Consider the following 25,117-nt stretch of genomic DNA (forward strand, 5'->3'; position numbering starts at 1 on the left):
CAGCCCACAACCCAACCCCCTGCCCATGCCCAGTAACGGGGAGTGAGGGTGGGCGTTGGGAAGGAGCAATGGAGGGAGGGGGCTGGAGTGAGCAGGGGCGGAGCCTCGGGAAGGGGGCGGAGCAAGGGCATTCAGTTTTGTGTGACTAGAAAATTGGCAACCTTAGGAGGACTGTGGGGAGCACAGGTAGTGGGAAGAGCACGGGGGTGCGTGGCAGGGGTGGCCCCAGGCCAGGCAGTGTCGGGGGACAGGCAGGCGCACAAAGCCTCTGCAGCGGGCTGGGGAAGGCCCTCGTGCCCACAACAAAGATGGCGGCGCAGGAGCTCGACCGGGCGGGAGCTGCTCTAGCCTCCCGGACCCAACTCTATGGCGGAGGGAGTCACCTGTTGCTTTCAACCTGGCTGCGCGGGACCCGGCCCGGAGGCAGCACGAGGCCGCGGAGGGGACGCGCAGGAGGCCAGGTGACGCCCCGCCCCCGCAGTGCACCCTTCCCCCACCCGTCCGCCCACCTGGGGCCGCGTTCCCCAGCAGCCCGTGTCTGTCCGGCTGGGACTCCCGGGGGAGCGCGCCCGCGTGTCTGTCCCCGGAGGGACAGGGTGGGGGAGCGCGTCCGCGTGTCTGTCCCCGGGGGGCGCGCCCGCGTGTCTGTCCCCGGAGGGGCGGGGTGGGGGAGCGCGTCCGCGTGTCTGTCCCCGGGGGGCAGCGTGGGGGAGCGCGTCCGCGTGTCTGTCCCCGGAGGGGGGGGTGGGGGAGCGCGCCCGCGTGTCTGTCCCCGGAGGGGCGGGGTGGGGGAGCGCGCCCGCGTGTCTGTCCCCGGAGGGGCGGGGTGGGGGAGCGCGCCCGCGTGTCTGTCCCCGGAGGGGCGGGGTGGGGGAGCGCGCCCGCGTGTCTGTCCCCGGAGGGGCGGGGTGGGGGAGCGCGCCCGCGTGTCTGTCCCCGGGGGACAGGGTGGGGGAGCGCGCCCGCGTGTCTGTCCTCGGGGGGCAGGGTGGGGGATCGCGTCCGCGTGTCTGTCCCCGGGGGACAGGGTGGGGGAGCGCGTCCGCGTGTCTGTCCCCGGGGGCCCCTGAGTGCAGGAGATAGCAGTGTCCCTGTGTGCTGGGTGCAGCTTGGGGGCCGCTCCACTGGCCCTTGTGCCCCGGCCACCCCTGGGCAGTGAGCGCCCGCCCAGAGCCGCCCACGGGCAGCGGTGGCTGCAGGTGAGAACTAACGCTGGAAGTGGCAGGGGCAGCAGAAGTGCCATGTGGGGGCGAAGTGCCTGGTCTGAGTGCCCTCCTTGGGCGCAGCAGCCAGGCCTGAGCACCTGGGTGAGACCGCGTGTCAGACACCCAACAGACGTGTGTGGAATGGCCAGGCCATAATGCAATCCATGGAGTGTTGGATTCATCCGTGGGGCTGCGCTAGCATAGCTGACGGCGTCCACACGGTACCTTTCTCTGCAGATCGAAGGTGTACTGAGACTAAGGCCACATCTAAACAGCCTCTGGCCATGTCTGCATCTAAAATTTTGCAGCGCTGGTTGTTACAGCTGTATTAGTACAGCTGTATAGGGCCAGCGCTGCAGAGTGGCCACACTTACAGCAACCAGCGCTGCAAGTGGTGTTAGATGTGGCCACACTGCAGCGCTGTTGGGCGGCTTCAAGGGGGGTTGGGGGAACGCGAGAGCAAACCGGGAAAGGAGACCAGCTTCGCCGCGGTTTGCTCTCGCGTTCCCCGAACCACCCTGCAAACCGCAGGGAAGGAGACCTGCTTGTTCGGGGAACGCGAGAGCAAACCGCGGCGAAGCTGGTCTCCTTTCCCGGTTTGCTCTCGCGTTCCCCGAACCACCCTGCAAACCGCAGGGAAGGAGACCTGCTTCCTCGGGGGTTCGAGGAACGAGAGAGCAAACCGGGAAAGGAGACCAGCTTCGCCGCGGTTTGCTCTCGCGTTCCCCGAACCACCCTGCAAACCGCAGGGAAGGAAACCTGCTTGTTCGGGGGTTCGGGGAACGAGAGAGCAAACCGGGAAAGGAGACCAGCTTCGCCGCGGTTTGCTCTCGCGTTCCCGGAACCACCCAGCAAACCTCAGGGAAGGAGACCTGCTTGCTCGGGGTTCGGGGAACGCGAGAGCAAGCCGGGGAAGGAGACCAGCTTGATTACCAGAGGCTTCCTCAGGTATGCTGGGATACCTGCTTATTCCACGGAGGTCAAGAAAAGCGCTGGTAAGTGTCTATACTTGATTACCAGCGCTGGATCACCAGCGCTGGATCCTCTACACCCGAGACAAAACGGGAGTACGGCCAGCGCTGCAAACAGGGAGTTGCAGCGCTGGTGGTGCCCTGCAGATGTGTACACCTCCTAAGTTGCAGCGCTGTAACTCCCTCACCAGCGCTGCAACTTTCTGATGTAGACAAGCCCTCTGATTTTGGGTGCCTTCGTTTTTAGGGTTGCCAAACTTGACACACCTTTGCCCGACTTCTAGAGATGCTGAGAATTCAGCCAAAGTCATTAGGAACTATGGATCTGTGACTGCTCAGCCAGGCTCTTCTGAAAATCAGCCCCAAACTATCTAAAGTTAGACATCTAAAAATGGCAGCATTCGGGATGGGGGCCACTTGCTGAAAACCTGTTGCCCTAGTGATCTACCATGGGCAATGCAGCAAGTCAGTGGCAGAGCCAGAAACACAGCCCAGTCCTGACTGACCACTAAAATGCTACTTGCATCCCTGAGACTCCTTGGTTCCTAATTTCTCTTGGTGGGGATTGTGTACACACGCAGCCAGAGAGGTTCTCATAACATCACACCAGTCTGCCAAGTCCCGAGATAACTGTATAGCCCTGTTTACCTTTGTGTGTTTTATTTGACGGCTGTCACATGACATTTACAGGAAAAATATCTGACTATAATAAAAAATAAATGTGCCTTTGTCTTCAATCCTCTTCCATGTTTGTGTTGTTTTTTTCTTTTGCTGGTGATCTCTTGGGTTTCTTGGTAGTGGATCCGGGAAGACATGTATGAGATGGGGGAGTTAAACTCTCTAGATTTTTGTATTTTAGTTTGACTTCCAGACACTTAATAATAGTGGGATTGTGATATTTGAAGTATCCTGACTTACAATCATACAACTATCTAGAGTTCATGTTCATGCTTCTGGCCTATTGGCTAACATACTAGAAAAGCTACTGGGATAGGGGGTCTTGAAAAGTGACAAAGCTATAGCAAATTCATTACAAAACTTACTATTAGTTTAACTTTAGGTACAATATTTGCTTTTATCTAGTCCCAATTTCTTTGTGTAGCACCCAGATGTATGGAGATAGCTGCTATTTAACCAAGCTACTTTTTAAAACAGCATTAAATTAGGAAATCAAGTACTCCAGGATGTGTGTCATGCTGAGATGACAGCATTTAGCACTTATTAGCACTTGCTCAAAGTGTTTTATAAACATTAACTAATCCTCCGAACTCCTTGTGAGGTAGGAAATTGAACATTATCCCCATGTTACAGAAGGGAAACTGAGTCAAGGAGATTAAATGACTTTCCAAAGGTCACACAGCCAGTCTGTGTCAGAACTGGGATTACAGCTCAGGACTGTTTTTAACAATCAACCTATTATTCGGGTGATTTAACACTTTGCTTTTGAGACCCATGCTGAAAATGCAAAGATGCTGGGATGGCACAGCTCAGCTTTCATCCTCTGGTGTCTTATTGCTTTAATAAGACACACAAGTAATGTTTCATGGCTGTAGCTGGGACCACAGCTCCTTTTGCTGGTTAGGAATAGGATTTTGCTGTATTAATTATACACTCAAGGTCCCTTCCAGTTCTCCAATTCTATGGTTTTTCAAGCCCCACCACAGAAATGTAGAACTTGAGAAATTTTGCCACAAAATTCCAAGGCTACTATGCCTATTAACATATTCAGCTTAATATTTTACATGTATATAGTATCTTTCATCCTGAAAGATATTGTAGTGTCCTTTGTAACAGAGAAGAAAAATCATTTGGTAGTAATTAGTGTAAAGGAAATTCTTTTAGGCTACTACATAAAGACAGCAAAGAATCCTGTGGCACCTTATAGACTAACAGACGTTTTGGAGCATGAGCTTTCGTGGGTGAATACCCACTTCCTCAGATGCATGTAATGGAAATATCCAGGGGCAGGTATATATATGTGTGCTAGCAAGCAAGCTAGAGATAACGAGGTCAGTTCAATCAGGGAGGATGAGGCCCTGTTCTAGCAGTTGAGGTGTGAAAACCAAGAGAGGAGAAACTGGTTCTGTAGTTGGCAAGCCATTCACAGTCTTTGTTCAATCCTGAGCTGATGGTGTCAAATTTGCAGATGAACTGAAGCTCAGCAGTTTCTCTTTGCTTTTACAGATCCAGACTAACACGGCTACCCTCTGATACTTGACTACATAAAGACAGATTCCTTGTCTCTAGCTCCTAAACTACACATTCTGTGCTTCCCACACTAGGTCTCCCTAATTCTTGGCTTGGGCTAAACAGTCCTAGAATGAACTGCTGACTATACTACAGGTACCAAAAGGCTTTACAAAGCCTAGCTGTGATCCTGTAGTCCTTACTCGGGCAAAACTTCCATTCACATAAATGTGAGTTTTGCCTAGGGAAGGGCTGCAAGATAGGGCTCTGTATACATACAGCACTACCGAAGTGCAGCCATCTCTAGAGAGGAGGATTGCAGCTATCCAGTGCACAGCATGCTATGTGACAGGGAGGGAGGGAAATTTTTGGCCATTGCCAAATGTACTATGTGTTGTATTAATTAGAAGTATCAGGCTGGGGGTATTGGGTTGTTGATAGAAGCCTGTTTTACTGTTGCAACACTATAAAGTTAATTGGATTATGTGTGCAAGAACCCTGACCTGCTCTCCCATAGCAACCACACCATAAAAGTCCTTCAGACACTTGTTTTGCACAGAACAACAAAAACCAAAGCATAATCTGGAACTCTAAATATCCTGGAGGCTATTTATTGTGGAAAGTTTTCTTTTAAGTTTAACAAAGTGTTTCAAAGAGTAAATTGTTTGTTGGAGTCTGTTGCTTGTACTGAAAGTTCATGTAGGGGGGAAGCAGCATGAGTCAGTTTGCTATTGGATTGTAGCTAGAGAGCTGTTGTTGAAAAATGTTCCTTTTTTTGTTTTGGCTGGTTAGGTTTTGGAGGTTGCTGTTTGTTTTAAGACAGGCAATGCACAAGAAGGGGGAGAAAAAAAAACAATAAAGGAAAATATAGCTGCTGTCTCTAATGCCTGCTGTTCTGTTCAACAAGCAGCTCATACATAAGATCCAGAGCAGAAAGTTCACCTGTCTATCTCGCTTCCTTGGTCTTGGGACAGCATTTGGAACATGCTTCTGGTCAATTTCCTTTGCATCAGGGCAGGATGCTGTCTTAGCCTGTGGCAGTGTTCAGCTAATTTTCAGAGTTGGTTAAACAAAATTAGAAAAAAAACATGAGCGAGGGAGCCACAGCAAACTTAACTCTGACTTCCAGAGATAATCTGGAATCCAGCAGCAGTTGTCTGACATCCTTGCTGGTCTAGTTACTGCCCTGGATGTACCAGAGTATTTCGCAGAGGCCACAATTCGCAGGCTGAAGGGAAGGCTTTCCATATCCCAATGATCCCACCACTCCAATAACTCTCTTTCAAACAGTGTCTAGAAGGGACATGATAAACCATCCCTGTTCCCTCACTTTAACCATTCAAGAATAATCTCCAGTGCCTGAAACATCGACACCTCCTTCCATTTACTGAAGCCATCAGGCTGTTCTGCTAATTTGTGATTTTCTAAAAGTCTCTTACAGTTGGTACGGCTACTTCCACCTTTTCATGTTCTCTATATGTATAAATATCTTCTTGCTGTATGTTCCAGTCTATGCATCCGATGAAGTGGGCTGTAGCCCATGAAAGCATATGCTCAAATAAATTTGTTAGCCTCTAAGGTGCCACAAGTACTCCTGTTCTTTTTGTGGATACAGACTAACATGGCTGCTACTCTGAAACCTAAAAGTCTCTGGACATCATATGGCCTACCATGATTTTTTTTTTTTTTTTTTGCCCTTCAGTTTCAGCAAGACTCCAGCCCAGTGTGTAGGCCTCACCACAGCATCTGTCCTTACAAAAAATGCTGAAGGATCTTTAACGTTTGTGTAGAGCAGACAAGGCATCTTTTAAAAGCAGCAAAGAGTCCTGTGGCACCTTATAGACTAACAGACGTTTTGGAGCATGAGCTTTCGTGCATGCATCCGACGAAGTGGGTATTCACCCACAAAAGCTCATGCTCCAAAACGTCTGTTAGTTTATAAGGTGCCACAGGACTCTTTGCTGCTTTTACAGATCCAGACTAACACAGCTACTCCTCCTATACAAGGCATCTTCTGTTTTTTAAGGTCTCATCTGAAAGATCCACAGGCTGTAAAGTGCATGGAATTCAGTGTATCTACTACAATGGGACAAAAGATGATAAGCTTCCACTGGGATTTGATCCTGTGTTTCCAGAGCAGAGAGATTTGAAAGATGACACTTAAATAATTTATACAATTATAGACGTGCCATCTTTAGCTCTCTAGTTAATATAAAGGGCTTTGACGTGGATCTCTGCACCAGTAGGACAAAAAAGTTGTGTTGTATATGAGAGAACATTCTCGTCCTGCCTGTAAGTGAAATTCTGGTAGTCTAGCAACAGAGACTCATGGGTCTGCTACCCTAAAGTAACAGGTACTAAGAGAAACTGGGGAAAAAAATCAGAATTTGGGAATAATTCCACCTCCAGAATGTGTGTGTTAGTCAAGAAGTTTCCAGGATAAAATGAAACGAGGTATTTCCATTAATACTATACCATGATAACCATACCATCACTATAGGAGAGTGTTTTCTGGAGCTCCATTGCAAAGACCCAACGTGTAGGTCATGTAAGGGGGAGGGAAAATTCCTTCTGTTCATGCAGGTACATCAGAGAATGGATGTGGGTAGCACTGGCCATGACAGTTTATGGGTATGTCTATACAACAAAAGCTGTGCATGAGCGAGCTTGAATCCAGCTGTTGTGGGTAACGATAGCAATGGAGACAATGCAGCATGGGCTTATCTGTGCAGGGCTTGCACTACCTGTGTTGGAGCCACGTTGTGCTGTCTTTCACTGCTATTGTTATTCGTGCTAGCTGGATTCAAACTAGCTCGAGTAGGCTAGCCCGTGCACAGCTACTGCATTGTAGATATACCCTGAGATACGTAGGATGGTGTAATAACCTATTGAACCATAGTATCAAGAACGCCGTGAGCAAAGGTATTTGATAGAGAAAGGAATAGATTTTCAAGTAGTCACTTCACACCTTTTTCTAAATGATACCACTTTTCTCTCAGCCCAGCTTGAGAAATGGCTCTGACCAAGTAAGTTTTGTGGAAACCAAATAAGCAGTCCATCCAATATGGCAACTTGAACCCATCATGCCAGGATACCTGTATTCAGCTGGAAAACTCCCCTGAGCACACTGGTGGCAGTTTAATAGGTTGGGTTTTATTATATATGACCCTCCCAAAAGATGACAAGGGATTTCATAAAAGCAGCAAAGAATCCTGTGGCACCTTATAGACTAACAGACGTTTTGGAGCATGAGCTTTCGTGGGTGAATACCCACTTCGTCAGATGGGATTCCAGTGGTCTGAGATCGTCAGCTCTGACAGTGTAAAACTATCAGGTTGTAACCACAGTCAGCGGATGACACGATCACTTCTGAAAGAATCAATCAAGGCAGAATGACAGCAATGCCATTTCTTGGCTATGCATGAAAGAGCTATGTTTTTGCACAGGAAACTAGGAAGAGTTCTCAGGCCCATATTATAATGGTGAAAAATAATTAAGGAGTTCTGCGTGGGGAGCTGAGCCAGCTAACCCCCCACCAAAGAGGTGGTTATGTTAAAATCCACACTGCAGTTATGGCTGGAGGCTTAAAAGAATGATAGCGTCGTTTCAGTACAATTGTGTTTGCGCCCTGGGGAAAATTATTTCCCCTGCCTTTAGATTTCTCACTGCATTATAAACCTCGTTGCCTTCAAAACTCTGCTTAAAGGATGAGATCTGGTAACAGAGCCCCCAGTTAATCCTCTCACGTCATAAATAGAAGAAGATACAGCACCAAAGACCTTTCTGCTGTCCTAAAGTAAGGCATTCTGAAACTTTGATAACACAAAACAAAATTTGTAAGGATTAGTTTGATCTTGAAGAACCAGTTTCCAAATATTTTTCCATGGGTTTTTATTTAGTTTTCTCTATTTCAGGAGAATAACTACAAACGGAATCTGATAGGCAGGAGAGCCTTCAGCCTTCACAATCGTTCCAGATGAATGTGCAACGTGAAAGGGAAGGAGAGGTCTGAGATACAAGGACCTGTATCACTGGAAGAAAAATTCTGGATGGTCTGTGTCCCTTAGAAGGAGATCTGTCTCAGAGACAGGTGCCTGGGTCGGCAGGTGTGCTTGTGCTCTTTCATTTTTCTGAGGGCTCAATGCTTGTGATCTCCAGTGGAGTACATTCAGGAGATCTTACAGCCTTTAAATTGAAAACTTTGAATATAATGGCTTGGCTTTGTAATGAATAGGTTTATCTAAGTACGGCTCTTGTTGATGGATATGGTAAAATACTATCCTGTTGATGTGTCATTCTGAGACTTATAATTAAGAGACTACGCCAACTGGCCCTCTCCTGGCCATACATAATATTCTGAAACCAGATGTTTTTGCGTTTACTAAGTGGGCCTTGGAAGCCACATACTTTCATCACCTCCCTGTTTTCTGATAAAATAACTGATGGAGCATTGTCTCTTCTGACCACACTAGCTAGGACTGCTCTGCTCATGAAATTGCATCTAAGGATAGTGTAATGAATCCGCTGAGCTATAATAGGTCAGCAGAAGGCAGTGTGATGAATCTGCTAAGGGAGAATCTGCTGCTGGTCTTCTAGTTCTGGAGTGGCAGGTGCTGGATCAGCAAGTGAGAGAAGGTTCCAGCAGCTGGGAGGATGGTTGGAGATGTGAGGAAGAGTCACTAAGGCAGCAGCCGAGGTCAACCAAACTGGGGTTCCTGGAATTGCTTGTGCACAGTTTAAGAATAACCAGACTCATGTAGATAAGAACATGCACATGCAAACACACACATCACATTATGCCTGACTCAGTAACACCCATTTCTCTCCAGCAACGGACTAGCCTCCTGCAAGGCCGCTGAAATCGGACACTGCTCATCCGAGAGGCAGCCTTATCCTATCACGCCCATCTCCAGAGGGGTTTCATAGAGAGAATGCTAGTTACATAGAATCAACTAGTGTAACGGCCTTTGACTGATAAGCTGAGGTGACCTCCAAACTTCAGAAGGCCAAATCCCATAAGGCCGTTGCTTTGACTAGATTAGTCTCTTAAGTTTACTAAAGTAGTGATTTCCAGACTTGTGTGAGTTGGAAAAGAATGGACTCCAATGCTGGAGCTGCTAGTCCTACTGGGCCCAGATATCTGGCAGCAGTGGAGACCTAGCAATGGTGCTAACTCAGTTACTGAAGTTGTCAGGTCTGTCATTTAAAAACCATCTTGCTGTGAGGATGATCCATGAACTAACGCTTCCTTGCAAATTTCATTTGATGTCCTCTGCTGAGATGGATGCTCTGCATTCAGTTTGGGATCTGCTAATGACCTGGGAGTCAGGAGACCTGGGTTCCAGTTCCCAGTTCTGCCAGACATCATGTATGAACTTGGTCAAGTCACATTACTATTTGATGACTCAGCTTCCTCGTCTGTAAAATAATGACTACCATCGCAGGGAAGTTGAGGCCTAACCAATATCTGTGCATTGAAAGGCATGAAAAGTATAAATGACTTTGACTGAGAAAAGAGTGGCTGGATATTTTTTATTTGTTTTTTGGGAGTACACTAAATAATAATCACCAGTATTTTACTGCTGGTCTGGACTTGAGCAAAGGAGACTGTCTTTGCCAATTTAGTCTGCCTGGACAGGGAATAAATCTGGACCATGTCCTCCCATAATGCTGCTACCACAATCAGCATATCATAGGCTAGCTGCTCTTGGTGAGTAGGTGTCCCAAGGAAGAAGAGCCTTCAAAGGAAGAATCTCTGGCTGGGAGGAGAATGGGAAATGTGCATTGGCCCTTAAGAGTGTGGCCCACTGAGGATGGGATTAAGCAGTATGGGGAGATAGAGCCTGGTTCAGGCATCGCAGAAGACTGTCTCACATTCTGTGGTGGTGGTTGCGGTAGTGGGGTGAGTGTCCTTTGTCACTAATTGATATCAAAGAACAGGGGGAGTTCATAGTATATAGTGTTATGAAAAGTCTCCCTCTGTCGCTCCAGGAACTAAGGAAGCTCAGCAGTGGAGACATTCTTCACTTTTGTTTGCCATTTTCCTCTGTGGCAGGGAAGTTGAGGGCTATGGAGGACTCACTGAAAAGCACTCAGATTATCCAAACTCTGCCCATGCCTCTTCTGGCATGGAACTTCTCATGTATATATCACAAAAGGGTTTCCTTTCTTCAGAGGCCTGTTAAAGGTGGGTTTCTCTGAGAACAAAATAATAAATCTGGCTGTATTAGGAGATAAAAATGAAGTTTCGGGAGATGCTAAAACAGTCGTTCTGAGAAAGCTTAGAAGGACTCTACGCACATTGACTGAAACTTCTTTGTAATGTCTGTCTGTCTACTTCCCATAAACATGGGACATTCCCTTTCTTTGGAAACCAACCTGGGTAGTTCTGGGGGACAAAACAGTTACAAACCGACATCTGCTCAGGAGTTGTCAAAGGTTTTGGAAAGGGATTGTAAATGATCAGTTAGTAGTTGGTCTGAGCTGCAATATTCCAGTTGCTGATTTATTTATCCTTTATGTTCCTCTCCTCCCAGTCTGATGTTCCCCTGCAAGTGCTGTTGATTAAGAAGACAAGTGACTTTGCCAGTTCTATTGATCAGAATAAATTACTAGCAACTAATTTATGGACCTTGCAGAAGTGCCTTTGATGTGGTGGGCTCTGCTCTATTGTTCAGTAAATTGGGTTGTCAGAAAAAGTTATTATTACAGTTATTGTTACATTTTATTGTTACAGTTCTCTCGCATAGCAATATTGGCAAGCCTTGTGGAAATGACGAAAATCTCTTCTCCTACCAGCAGAATGTCATGATGGGTCTGAGTAAGAGGGCGATGAACTCTCTCCCTACCAGTAGTGACTGTAAAAAGGACATTCCAGGTGCTCTGTATTTATTGTCCATCTATGGTTTCTGTAAAGGCTAATGATCTTTCTTGGACTTGCAAGCTCAGGGAATTTGCTAGTGACCAGCGATTGCAGGTTGGGCTTGGAATCTGCAGAACAGTTGCTTAGTACAGTCTCCCCAACAATGAGATTCTGAGGTCAGAATTTTGCTAGTAATTGGGTTGATGATGCTTGAGGCAGAAGAGAATCTAGCTCTTCTATGGATAAAAATCTGCAAGGTTGATGATGGCAAACTGATTTTTGCCAGTCAATTAATAAGATATGATTCATTTAAAAAAAATACATGGACAGCAGAGAGGTGTTTGTTTATGATCAGCTTCCACAATTGATAATATGACATTTACAGAAGCAAGAAACTTACTAGCAAAAAATCCTTCTAAGCCGAAATAGAAAAGCAGTGCAACAAGCAGACACATAAAGGGATGGCATGTGGCCAGGCCTCCATGTTGGAGAGCTCTTATTAGGGTACTTTCTTGCTTTTGTTTTATTGCAATGTTATGAAATGGGAATTTTCATGTTGCAATTACTGCAAAAAGCCTTTCTGGTTAATAATAATACATTTGTCTTGCTGGAGATGTCTTCCTTCCTTTGTTGTTTTTGCAGGTATGTTATTTATCTAGCTGCTTTTTTTGATGCCCCTCACTGTGAGCATTTGAGCATCTCCAAAGAAGAATGATGTCAATGATACCTCATTATTACTTACCTATGGGAAAAAGTCAGGCAGGGGAGGGGTCTTTTAACTATTGCATTTAGAAAAGTGGGAATACTGGCAGAAGGCTGCAGTTGCAGAAGAGCCTGGGAGAACAAGTGGGTTTGGCCTTTAGGTCTTAACAAATTGAGATTAGTGGTGGTTCTTATTCCAGCTGATAGTGAGTACTGTAGTCTGGGTCCAGCTGCTGTGAAATTCTGTCTTCGGTGGTAATGAGCCTCCCCCACTGTGCCAGTGAAACGGAGCTGTCGTGGGAAGTTTTGGTGGCACAGGGAAAGATGTCCTTCAGAAGCCATTCCAGGCAAGACTGAAAACCAGGAGAGCAACCTTGAACTGGACTTGGTCCACTGGGGAGCCAGTGCAGGGACAAGCAAATCAGGGTAACATGTTCCCAGCAACCTATGCTGCTGAGCAGAAGAGCTGCTATATTTTGAATTCCCGACAGCTTTGTCATGACTTGGAGCTTGTTCCTAAGTATAGAGAACTGCAGTAGCTGGGCCTAGGTGTTACAAAGATGTAGATCATGATGGACAGATCTGAATCCAGTAGGATTGGGTGTGCCCCTTTGGCCAGCAGCAGATGGAAGTGGGTGTATTTCATTACTGCGTGTGGTGTTGCCCAGGCTCAGTGCAAAGATTTGGAGGACCTCAACCAGACCACAGCAACAATCTGATGACAGATGCCTTTGATAAATGGGGCTGTTATAGAATGAGGGAGTTTCTTCTCCCACACCAGTATTGCTACAGTTTTGTCTGGGTTCATCTTCAGCCAACCACTCTTCATCCAGGTGCTAATCTCAGCTAGGCAATGAGAAAGCTGGGTGACAGGGTTATCTCTGTTTGATGTAAAGGATGCATTGAGCTGGGTGTCCTCTGGGTACATCTGGCTTTCCAGCTCATGGTCTCCCACTAACTGCCACAGTGGCTTCTTAGAGAGATTGATAGGAGGAGGATTTAGCCTTGTGAGTCTTCTAGGGAGAGGTGCAATTGTCCATAGTGACCCTGGGAAGAAAGGCCAAAATCATTGCAGGCCATTTCCACCTACTCCTGCCTCTGGGATGCAGGACAGGAAAGTTTAATGATCAACAATATCAAATGCTTCATGGGAGTTCACCACGAGGAGTATAGACGGTCTTCCCTGCATCCCACAACCCATTTAGTTTAACAAAGAGAAGGATACGGGGTGACTGGATCACAGTCTGTAAGTACCTACGTGGGGAACAAACATTTGATAAGAGAGGGCTTTTCAGTCTAGCAGCCAAAGGTCTAACACAATCCAATGGCTGGAAGTTAAAGCTAGACAAATTCGGTCTGGAAAGAAGGTGTAAATTTTTAACAGTGAGGGTATATAAGAGCCGCCGTACTGGGTCAGACCAAAGGTCCATCTAACCCAGTATCCTGTCTACTGACAGTGGCCAGTGCCAGGTGCCCCAGAGGGAGTGGACCTAACAGGCAATGATCAAGTGATCTCTCTCCTGCCATCCATCTCCAACCTCTGACAAACAAAGGCTAGGGTAATTAGCCCTTAGAATAACTTCCCAAGGTCATGGTGAATTCTCCATCACTGACCATGTTTAAATCAAGGTTTGGTGTTTATCTAAAAGATCTCTCTAGTTCAGGGTAGCACTCTGGTCTGTGCTATGCAGGAGGGCAGGCTAAATGATCGCAGTGGCCCCGTCTGGCCTTGGAGTCTGTGAATCTCTCCCATTTGCCAGAGTTGTTTACTCTGCTCCCTGCTCTGCCTGAGCACAGAATGCTGCTGCGATGGGTTCTAAACCCTGGCATGGTTGGCAGAGTACTTGCCAATGTGGCGCCACTGTCTGGTGTTCAGCCCGCTGGTGCAGGGGGTTCTGTGAGTGGAGGTAAATTCCAGATAGCTCTTGCAGAATACACAGGAGCCCTGCTGTTCTCTGGCCAATAGGGGGGCCTCCAAAACTTCTATTCACACATGAAAACAAAGCTTATAACCTGGCTGGAAGTGCTGTTCCCTGAAGGGGCCCTCAAACCCGCTGCTGAGCACAATGGGGTAGCTGTTTGTATCCAGTTAGCTCTGGTAAAGTCCTCTCTCAGGAGATGTGTGCAACCTTGATTCCTATCAGAGCTAGTTCTCATAGACTCATAGATTCTAGGGTCAGAAGGGACCAATGTGATCATCTAGTCCGATCCCCTGCACAAGGCAGGCCACAGAACCCTACACATCCACTTCTATAACAAACCCCTAACCTATGTCTGAGTTATTGACGTCTTCAAATTGTGGTTTGAAGACCTCAAGTTGCAGAGAATCCACCAGCAAGTGACCCATGTCCCAGGCTGCAGAGGAAGGCGAAAAACCTCCAGGGCTTCTGCCAATCTGCCCCGGAGGAAAATTCTTTCCCGACCCCCAATATGGCGATCAGCTAAACCCTGAGCATGTGGGCAAGACTCACCAGCCAGCACTCAGAAAAGAATTCTGTGCAGTAACTCAGATCCCATCCCATCACCGACCACTGGGCATACTTATCTGCTGATAATCAAAGATCAGTTGCCAAAATTAGGCTATCCCATCATACCATCCCTTCCATAAACTTATCAAGCTTAGTCTTAAAGCCAGATATGTCTTTTGCCCCCACTACTCCCCTTGGAAGGCTGTTCCAGAACTTCACTCCTCTAATGGTTAGAAACTTTGCCTAATTTCGAGTCTAAACTTCCTAGTGTCCATTTGTTCTTGTATCTACATTGGTACTAAGCTTAAATAATTCCTCTCCCTCCCTAATATTAATCCCTCTGATATATTTATAAAGAGCAAGCATATCCCCCCCTCAGCCTTCTTTTGGCTAGACTAAACAAGCCAAGCTCTTTGAGTCTCCTTTCATATGACAGGTTTTCCATTCCTCGGATCATCCTAGTAGCCCGTCTCTGAACCTGTTCCAGTTTGAATTCATCCTTCTTAAACATGGGAGACCAGAACTGCACACAGTAGTTCTCCTAGCTGCTCTCCTAGAGGCCTGTGCTGCCTAATTTAGGCTTTGGTCCTGCTCCCAGTTAAATCAAGGGAGTTTTGCCACTGACGCATACTGGAAGTGTGATCATGCCTGTAGATTGTAAGCTCTTTGGGGTTGTGACCATGTCAGGCTGTCTGTACAGTGCCAGCATCGCTCACCAGGAATCATGATACCCTCCTCAAGTAGGCGTCTGTGCCCACATATGTAACTCAGGCCCAGCAGTGAGAGGTTGCTTGCTGTGCCGTCAGCTGGCATGTACCTCAAGCACAAAAGGGAAGTTATGAGTGAGACAGCTGGTGGGATAGTGTCTCTCCAGCGGTTCAGACTGCACTCTGACGCTAGCAGAGAGAGCGTGGGTGGACAGTGCAGTCCTGCCCTTGCTTGCGTGGGAGGTCTGTGATCTTTAGAATGCCCCTGCTCAGTTACTGTTATCAAATGCTCCCGTTGTGGTCACATTCATCTACAGAACAGCTCATTCACAAAGCACCACAGTGGGCTCCTGTTTGTGCAGGATTCCGCTGGCGCTACCCTGCCTGACCTGGAGACCTTTGATATTTTGGCTAGCAGACTAGTTGGCTGTGCCCGGCCTGGTATTCCCTTGTGAAAGCCGCTATAGGCTGCCCTTTCCCTGAAAGGCACTATCCTGGCATTTACAAAGCCAGGCGTCACTGAAAACACTGTTAGCTGGAAGAGCCGTCCTCTCCCTCAGGGAGCAAGCAATACCTGAAGCCTTTCTTCATAGGAGTCCATCCTGCCATCTGATTCTGCAACTCTGCAGCTTGCCATGTGTTAGGATTTCTTGCTGTACTACACCTGCTGAGCGGGGGAGCTTTGCTCTGCACTTGTGAAAGCCTTTCACACCAGTAGCAGAGAGAAGCTGTGAAACACAGAGTGGTCGGACTATGTTGTGCTGATATCTCTGGTGGCTCCTCATACTGCAGGTAACTCCTATGACAGTTCCCCAGGGCAATGTGCTAGAGCGGTGGAGTTCATGAATTGTTTTGATTGCATGAGCCTACATGGAGGTGTTGTGCATGTGAATGCTCTAGTGTCATTCCTGCTTCTGAAATTATATGAGGTTTTTTTCCCCCGCTTAAAGAAACTCATTTAAAGAGACATGGATCTTGAAAGAATCATTCGAGACTCTCTGACGTGCTTCATCCCTGATGCCGATCTCAGGTATGTTCCAGCTCATCTTTTGAATTTGGACTTTCTATTAGTTGTCCCTTTTCCCCTTTATTAAACTCCAGGTCTGATGTTCTAACCTCCATGTATTGTATTCTGCTGCCCCTCAATCTAGATCTCAGGGGTGCATGTAATTTGTCCAAAGTCTGCTAGAACCCTCTCACCATCCGTAACTTAGTGTTACCATTTAGTGGCTTCCAATGAAACGAAGGAATAAGGTTATTAACTTCTTATGCAGTAACACAGATCTCTCTAGCACCTATCATCTTAAACGGATCCCAGAGTGCTTTTCAAACAGCAGACTGATATACCCGTACATAGTTTATATAACAAGAACTTTGCCCACTAGTGAAATGCAGCCATCTCTAGGTTGGAATGCGGTGGCTGTTTTGCAGTCCATGGCAGCCGTATGCAGGTTTAGGACAGAAAGCGAAGAAGTAGTACTACAGAAGTAGATTGCTGACCTGAAATTCTATCTACAGAGTGCAGTTACCCTTGGAATCTGCCCAAAACACCAGAATTAACATTGTCACAAGTCTTCAGGACCTTGCTCAGACATTGTAACTCCAACAATACTGTCCTCCCTCCCGCAGCAGTGTACTGGGATATTACTTTAGTGCTGACTGGGAAGGAAGACGGTCACAAATTAAACTGTGCAAGTCATTTTCTGCAGGACCTCAGATTATCCCTGAAAATCTGCCCTACAACTATTGACAAGGTCCTACCTGCCTTCACTTGTGAGATCGGATCCAATCTTAGCACAGGAAGCTGGCCAAGTGGGTCCTGTGACTGCAGTTGCACTAGGTGGAAGGGCACTAGAGGGGTGAGTATCTGTTAGCTCAAGTCCCTACACTTGTGTTCTCCTTGTCTCCAGCGGGATGGATGAAGTCGTCTTCTCCTACATCGCTAGTGTCCTGGAAGAACTAGGTTCACCAGAGTCATCCGAAGAGAACTTTGATATGGATGCCTTTGTGGAAATGATGGAGGCATATATCCCTGGCTTTGCAGAAATCAACAGGTGTGTGCCTCTAATCATCTGGGACATACATGCCACACTTCAGGAACTGGGTCTAAGTGTCTTAGTACCACAGAGCTCAGTTGTCGAATTAAGCAGCTCAGTGCTTTGGTTTAAGGATCTTCTGGTCCCAAAACCATGCAGTCATGTACGGAATCAGGCCTTTACTTGGGTATGTGATGACTAATACCAGTACAGATTGCAAGCAGGCCCCAGGCCTTCTGAGACCCCAGTTTGTTGTACTGGATTTACTATGGCACTAGCCTGCTGCACACATTGGCTTTACAGGGTCCATCTTTCTAGATCAGTGGCTCAGCAATGTGGTTGTTTTGCATAGATTGGGTCACATATGCTCAGTGTAGAATTCCAGAAGCAGCTGTCTGCTGTTAGTGACTCTCACAACCCCTGCCAGGTGTGTGGGGAATACTACACAGATACTATACAGTGATTTCAGGGTGGGGGACTTGTAGGTACCTAGATCAGCAGGAGAAGCTTGTATTGGAAGGCGACAATGCTTATGCTCCCTATGCCAATCACACTGCAACTGTCTCTTGCAGCGGGAACATTTGTGAAATGATGTTTGCCCTCTCGGAAAGGCTCAGCGAAGCTCGCAACAAAGGTAAGTTTATGGTGGGCGCTCAGGCATGTGGAGGTGCATCAAGGATGTGGTTTTAGTCTTAAATTATCTGAGGGATGGGGAGCGTCGTAGGACAATGCATTATCTTGCTATTTTAAGCTGGGATATTTAGGAGAGTCTCACATGAGAGTCTGAATCGCTTAACTTCTGATCGGATTGTCAGAGTCCTGACAGGAGTGAGTGGGAGGGTTGGTAGCTTAGAATGCACTTGTTTGTGACTGAACTAGAGGCACTTGTATGGGAAAATCCACTTGAACAAATCCCTAGGGTTCCTGGTGATCCCAACCGCATATAAAGCGAATGCAGAGTAAGGGGAAGGTTCCCTGTACAAGGCTATTGCCCCGAGATATCTAGAGGGGTTCTTGTGTATAGTTTGGAAACAGGATTTGACAGACCAGGTCAAATCCTCCTTCCAAAACCAGTAAGTTGGGGATTTCTCTCTGCATTCCCATTTGCAGCATGGCTGAAGGGTTGCAAACCCAGACAGTCTATTGTACATTATACTTAGCCTGAGAGAGTCAGCTGGATTCTCTGTCATTGGCATCTGTAAATCGAGATAGGATGCCTTTCTAAAGGAACTGCTCTACCCCACCCAGGAGTTAGGGGCTGGCTGCAGGAATTTCTGGGTGAGGTTCTCTGACCTGTGCTATGCAGGAGGGCAGACATAATGGTCCCTTCTGGCCTTAGAATCTGAGAGTCAGCTGTATCAGTGCAGTAAAGCAAAGCAGTAGCTTTCTGCCTGAGAACAGATGTGTAAAATCTCTGGTGGTGAGACCCATTGGGGCAGAGGGGTCCAGATTTTGCCCAAATGAAGCCTCACTAGCATCTCATCTGGAGCCAAAAGGCCCCACATAATAGAGCAGACTGCCCTGCCCTTATCGTGCATACCGGGGAGCAGCCTACAGATAACATAATAATACACAGCATGGCCACAGCACCCTCCAAGCTACTATCTCAAGGTGCCTCACATACACGGGGAAGTATCATCCTCACTTTACAGATGTGGAAACTGAGGCATATACCCTCTAAATGACTTCCTCTTATCACACACAGGGAGTCTGTGTTAGAGCTGGGAGAAAAGAACCCAGGGATCCTGATTCCCAATCCAGTGCACTAACCATCTCTCCCTCCTCCCCGCACACACACGCGCGACAATGCTGGCTTCATCAAAGCAGTCTGACCACATTGCATGCTGGGCTTTACAGTGTGCAAGAGCCTTGCCTATATGTGAATTAATTCCCAGACAACAACTGAGAGTATGTACTGATCACTTAATACAGGGATAGTGTAATTTACCCCAACCCCAGCAATACAAACCCCAGAAATTCATTTAAAAGATTAAGGTGTCACTTAAAAGAAATCCAAACATGTTAAGGTCTGGAAACACACAGTTGAGGCACCTAAGCAACCTTAACTCTGCCCCACTGTGGGCTGTATGAACAAGGTGGCAGCCATACCTGGTTGGCAGTAGTAGGATAGCATTGGCTGGAAACCAGTCATGGAGAAAGGAATTTGTGCTGGCATACGGCACAGTAGCAACCTTGTCTTTCCCATAACGAAAGGAATAGGTAGCGGTAACCTTTACAGGATTGCTCATAAATAAATGTGCACTGTGTCTTTAAGGAAAGGTTTGCCAAAAGTCTGTGGAGAGCATGAGCAGAGCCCCTGCTGAAGAGCTGAAGCAGAGCGAAGAGCAGGGGGAAGGAGCTTCTGATGAGAGGAGGCTGCATATACCAGCAGAGGGAGCCAGAGCTCAGGTACTGGGATGTTGCCATAGGGAACTAGACACAGGATAGACAGAGTTGTATGCCATAGGTTACCATGGAGGTCTGGACGTAATCTGACTGCAGGGCTCTATGTGGTGTAGGTGGCCGAAACCAGTATTCTCTCAAGATGTGACCTCAGCTTGTGTGATATTATGAGCAAGGTCCTGTCAGTTCTGGGAGGGGAAACCTCCCAGGAAAACTCAAAGGTTGCCAGAAGTGGTGTGGGCAACTCCACAGCTCGTGCTCTTCCCTCTGAGTCAGCACGGAACCAGCTCTGCAGCTGGGAGATGCTGTGCTACTTTCTGGATGGGAGGTAGCAGAGCGTCTGCCTGCTTGTCATTAAAGATCCCATGGGACTTTTCACAAAAGCCAGATTCCGACTCTGTCGGCTGCATTCTGCATCCCTAAACCCCCTCCAAGTTCTAATTTCTTATAGTCTCCATTTCCTGTCCTAAACCATCATACAGCTTCCCCTTTCCACTGGACAGGTGGCTGCATTTCAGTGGTCGATGCCGTGGTTCCTAATGAGACAGTTTGCAGAACTTGTTCAGAATGTTTGTACTGTGCTGGATAACAAGCACTGATTAAATACGAGCCATTGTCCTCCATCCCCTCTGTGCAATTCAGGGACAAGCCGTGCTCCAGCTGTAGAGAGCATTGCACAGCTGGTATCCCCACTGTGAGCACTTCTCTGCATACCCGGTCCCATCCCTGCTCTCTTTCCCCCTGCACTGGGGCTAGAACGTGTTTACTGATGCTCTCTTCTTGCTTGGTGATTGTCACCATTTGCCACTTGCTTTATAGAAACTGTCATTGCTGCACTTCAGCATCTCTGCTGCAGCGGTAGCATGCTGTGCTTAAACCCTTCCCCGCCCCCATTCGCTGTGACTCCACACGCTGGGAGTGCCAGTTGTCAGGGCTACAGGTAAATGGGCCAGTTCCCAGAATCTCTGTCTCGGGGGGGATGGACGTGCAGCAGCACAGTAGGCAAATGAGCCAACACGCAGAAGACCTACCTTGGGGGACTGCTAATCTGCTGGCAAGAGGTAGGTCAATAATATCCAGACTCCTTGCTGCTGTGTGTGTGGGCAGGGCCTGCAAAGAGCTAAACCCATAACTAGCTCCTCAGCTTCAGGGATGAGGCTCGCACCTGCCCCTGTGGGGAGGCCTGGTTCTACTGAAGCTGTGGAAAAATATCTGGCTTACTGGAAAGCAGTTTTCCTGGCCTAAAGTGCCAAGCCCCTCGCTGCCCTCCAGGCTCATCCCAGGTCTCTCACCCTGACCAGGGAGCAGAAGGTGATCTGAAGGATGGGGTGGAGCTGCTCCTGGAGATGTTCCCAGCCTGCACCCTCAGCCAGGCTCAGAAGGCACTGGCCATGGTGCTGGGAAACCTGGAAGAGGCGGTGCAGTTACTGGTGGAAGAGAAGGTGGAACCTGGCCCAGGGGGCACTAACCTGAAGGTATTGTGGCCTTGACAGCAGCACCAGGGGGGAGGGTGGATTGGAGGAAGCAGTGTCCACAAATACAGCAGGGCATCACACAAGTTAAAACGTGGTTCTTTACCTCTGAAAGTGGCTGTGGGGATCTTCCATGTCCCCATAGCAAATGGAAGAGGCCAGCAGGTCTTCACCCTGTTAGCAGAGCAGTGAGATCCCACTGAGCTGGCTCCTTCTCCAGGGACTCCAGGTACAGGCTGTCCAGCCTGCTGGGCTGCCATAAGAGAGGTTGTGCCACAGGCATTCTCCTCCCCTAACGTCAACTGGCTGGCAGCCAGGGTGGCTTCTCCACACAGGGACTAGCTAACAGGATGGAATTGAGCAGGCTGATTGCTTTGTAGCTCACCCACATCCTTTCCTACTCTCTAATCCCAGGAGACAGCAAGGCCCCACCAAGCACCTAAACAAGAGGACCTCAAACGATTTATCTTACAGAAGTAAGTACCAAGCAGCAAGGATCTGCTCATGTCCTTGTTGAGTGGCAAGAACGGGCTCTGATGAGGAGCTCAGGGAAAAGGTCACAAATAGAACTTGCCCGCTGAGGCTACCCTACCAAACCAACCTATCCGAGAGCTTTGCTGTGTGCTGCTCTGCAGTTGGGCCATTGGTAAGGAGAGGATCCTGGCATTTCTGGGCCATGGCTAATCTCAAAATGCAGGTCCATTCAGAGAAGGGATGTGAACTCTGCTCGGGGTGTCCCTATTAATTCTTACAGCCATGTTTGGTTCAGTAGGGCCTAAAGCTGCTATCCATAAGTGCTGAAGCTGCAGCCTGCACCCGCCCAATTGGGATCTGCCCCTCAAGGCTGGTTCTTTCTGCTTCCCTCCATCACTGCCAGTGATAAGCAACAGTTGGAATTCAGCTGGCGGGTATGAGTAAGGCAGAACGGAACCCAGCTCACTTTCCCAGAGCCGTGCTATCTCCCAAGGGCTAACCTAGCTCCCGCTGATCTGACACAAGCTTGGTGTGATCGCGAGGGAGCAGATGAGTTGACTAAAAAGGTGCCACTTAGTCACATTTGCTAACCTCACTTTAATGGTGGCATTGGCAAGGTTCTGCACTTACAACACAACTCAAGCACAGTGATTAAGAGCAGTCCTCTAGCTGGAAATACACAGGAGCAGCTATTCTAGCTTGGGGGGGAAATGACCAAGGCTGGCTGTGCCATCACATAGTTGTATTGGCTCCAGAGTGGGAACAGAAGTAAAGAACTCATCAGTGCCGTCAGCAAGTACCTGTACATCAGTCAAACATGGAGTGTGATGACACTTTACTCCTCAAAGCACTTTAGTAAAGGATTATAGTGCATGAAGTTTTGAAGGAGTCATCTCTGAAAGGAGAGATGCTGCCACTTCTGCACTGTGCTACCAGGAACCCACCGTCATGTCCTTCAGCTGCATGGTGCTCAGAACACGTCGTCGATGCTGCCCACCCACAGAGATTGGAAAGTAGCAAACCTGCTTCCTAAAATAATCGGAACTTGGCCCTTACATCTCTGAGCAGCTCTTGATAGGGCAAGACTAAGGTCCCAGATCCTCCAAAGTATTTAGGCACCAAACTCCCATTTAGGAGCTAGGCACCTAAATACCTTGGTGATCTGGGCCTGCCTGAGCAAACCAAGTAGCTAGTACACTTCACACGGCCTGGGACATCACCCCAGGTTCCAGAGACCTTTAGCTGGCTGTGCAGGATCCCACCCATCAGAAGGATAGCACCTCTGATGCTGCAGTACCTCCTCCCTCCCACTGTTAGTCCTAGGCTCATTCCCACTGTTCCAGATGGAAGTGGAGGGCAGCAAGTGTTGAGGTCACTGAAAATGGGGCGGGGGTAAGGAAACAGGATGTGAGTAGCCCATGATAGTCACAGTGTTGTGTGTGGCAGCTTTCACTAATGTGTTTGTTTCAGATACATGATGGTGGACAGCGAGGAGGACCAGAAAACACACAGGCCGGTGCCACCAAAGGAGGTGAGGAGAGCCACGCTCGGCATGGCTATGAGAGTCTTTGGCTGTAACGGTCTAACTACCGGTCCACAGCAGAGTGAATCTGCCACAGTGAAACCCCCATTCATAGAGCCTTTGGCTGGAGGGAAGGGGGAACTGGTGCAGCCAAGAGAGGTGTAAGATGGGCAGCAGGGGCTGTCACTATTTACCACTTCAGCCTACTGCTGTGGTTTCCCACGAGGGGGTAGGTATACGCCAGTGGCTTCATCTTGCTTTCCTAACAGTTCTTTAACCAAGACTCTCACTGTGTTCTCCAGCTGCTGAGTTCAGCTAGTCCTGCTCTTAAAGAACGTGTGAGAGACAGAACCTAAACCTTTCAGTTGATGCCAGTTGCACCCAGGGCCAGTGCAGGGATGTTTCGTGCCCTAGGCGAAACTTCCACTTTGCACCCCCGCCCTGAGGCGCCCCTCCCGTGGCAGCTCCCTACCCTCCACTCTGAGGCACTCACCCCTGCTCCACACATGAGCACACCGTGGCTGCTTCACTTCTCCCACCTCCCAGGCTTGCAGCGCCAATCAGCTTAGGCGCCACAAGCCTGGGAGGTGGGAGAAGTGAAGCAGCCATGGCATGCTCGAGGAGGTGGGGCAGGGATGAGCTGGGCAGGGAGTTCCCGTGCATGTCGCCCTTCCCCCACTCCTTACTTGCTGCAGGCGGCCCTCCCTGTGCTCCCCTGCCCCAGCTCCCTCCACCTAAATGCTGGCAGCGACCGGGGTGGCTGAAGATCCAGCCGCCGCGGTCGCTGCCGAAGAAAATGCCCCCCTCCCCCCCGCCAAATCCCAGCGCCCTAGGCGACCACTTAGGTCGCCTAAATGATTCCACCAGCCCTGATTGCACCTGACCCACAGACCCACCCAGGGCTTCCATCACTTTCTGCTTCACATCAATTTCACTTCCGTCCTAGGCTCCCAAGAAACTGATCCGCTACATTGACAACCAGGTGGTGAGTACAAAGGGAGAAAGGTACAAAGACATTAAGAAGCCAGAGAGCGAGGAGATGAAGAGAACTTACATCAGCCTCAAGCCAGCCAAGAAATACAAATTCCACTGACAGACGTTCCCTCCAAGGCATCGTCCTCTACCCTGCTGCCTGAGGCATGGAGGGACAGCCCTGAGGCCTTCTACACTCCTCTAACTGGAACTAACCTACCACTGGGAGTCAGCATGCTGCTGTCGGCCTCTAATTATAGCATGATGCCACAGAGGAGCCTGTTCAGCAACTCTGTTTGTGTAACCCTCCAAATTGTCCCTCCGCAGCCAGGAGCCAGCCATCGCTATGGCAGATTTGACCAGCCCTGCTGCTGTGTGTCCTGGACCTCTCTGCCATTCCTTGCGTGGGGATTTTTTTATAGCTAATGTGTGGCTAGTGCAGTTCACAGCTGTCTTTTTAAATGTGTGTGCAATGGTGTTGATTGTGACAGTTAATAAAGATGGTGTGAATCTGTGGAATTCAGACAGACCATGTCTGCTCCTGGGAAGAGTCACCAGGGTCTCATGGTTGGTTAGAGGCTCAAGTTGCATCCTTCTCTCTCTGCCACACCCCTGCTCGGGGCATGAGATGGTGCCTGCAGATTGGCTACATGCAGCTCCTTTAGCAGATTGAATGCACAGTGAATGTAAGGGCTTAGGCTGGAAACTAGGCCTGGTATTGTGAGCTCCCCACACCTCTGCCAGCACAATTCCTGTTGGATCTGCAGCACCTCGTTGCGGCTAACAGCTGAAGACACCCCTAGGGGGCCCTGTTATTTCAGGGCTGGAATCTGAGTGGCAGCCACCAGCCCTGTGATGGGCAGGGGACACAGCTCAGGATGAAGTTATACTTCTGACCGAACTCAGATGTGAACTGAGTTCCCCAGCAGTAAAAACCCACAGAGGTTTCGCTCTTCTCCCTGCCGTAGAAGTTGGGAATCAGGCTCTCCCTCTCCAGGGCTAGTGTCATTTTCCCCTCCAGCCCACACTTGGAGCTAGGGCTGTGACTCCTAGCTCTCATTGAGCCACATGCTAAGAACAGCAGGGTAGCTGCAGTGGCACACGCAGCAAATGGTGGTACAGGCTAGCTGCGCAGA

General features: G+C 48.5%; 2 protein-coding genes across 5 annotated transcripts in view; both read left to right on the top strand.

Moving 5' to 3' along the window:
• SCD (stearoyl-CoA desaturase) overlaps positions 1 to 14,236 on the top strand; it is an 870,279-nt gene extending 856,043 nt beyond the window's left edge. The window contains exon 7 of the transcript XR_007775194.1: positions 14,207 to 14,236. The gene's annotated coding sequence lies outside the window, so the exon portion shown is untranslated. The remainder of the gene's footprint in view (positions 1 to 14,206) is intronic.
• On the top strand, positions 312 to 24,506 carry CUEDC2 (CUE domain containing 2). 4 transcript variants are annotated; one of them, XM_050960298.1, is made up of 10 exons: positions 312 to 461; positions 8,278 to 8,415; positions 16,053 to 16,132; positions 17,013 to 17,156; positions 17,711 to 17,772; positions 19,414 to 19,547; positions 20,843 to 21,016; positions 21,428 to 21,489; positions 22,958 to 23,018; positions 23,956 to 24,506. In XM_050960298.1, exons 3-10 carry the CDS (start codon positions 16,071 to 16,073, stop codon positions 24,100 to 24,102), a joined length of 846 nt encoding a protein of 281 aa, XP_050816255.1. In that variant the 5' UTR covers positions 312 to 461; positions 8,278 to 8,415; positions 16,053 to 16,070; the 3' UTR covers positions 24,103 to 24,506. The 4 variants fall into 4 exon arrangements, with proteins under 4 accessions (XP_050816255.1, XP_050816256.1, XP_050816254.1 ...); XM_050960297.1 differs by having other exon boundaries at positions 313 to 461; positions 8,278 to 8,469; XM_050960299.1 differs by lacking the exon at positions 8,278 to 8,415.
• The last annotated feature ends 611 nt before the right edge of the window (positions 24,507 to 25,117 follow it).

Source organism: Gopherus flavomarginatus, chromosome 6 (genome assembly GCF_025201925.1).
Source record: "Gopherus flavomarginatus isolate rGopFla2 chromosome 6, rGopFla2.mat.asm, whole genome shotgun sequence".
Taxonomy (NCBI): Eukaryota; Metazoa; Chordata; order Testudines; family Testudinidae; genus Gopherus; species Gopherus flavomarginatus.

Bases quoted from the DNA above. Each gene is read 5' to 3' on its own strand.
- CUEDC2 (XM_050960298.1), top strand. From the start codon at position 16,071: ATGGATCTTGAAAGAATCATTCGAGACTCTCTGACGTGCTTCATCCCT. The intron at 16,133-17,012 runs GTATGTTCCAGC...CCTTGTCTCCAG, and splicing joins ATCCCTGATGCCGATCTCAG to CGGGATGGATGAAGTCGTCT. The intron at 17,773-19,413 runs GTAAGTTTATGG...TGTGTCTTTAAG, and splicing joins CAGCGAAGCTCGCAACAAAG to GAAAGGTTTGCCAAAAGTCT.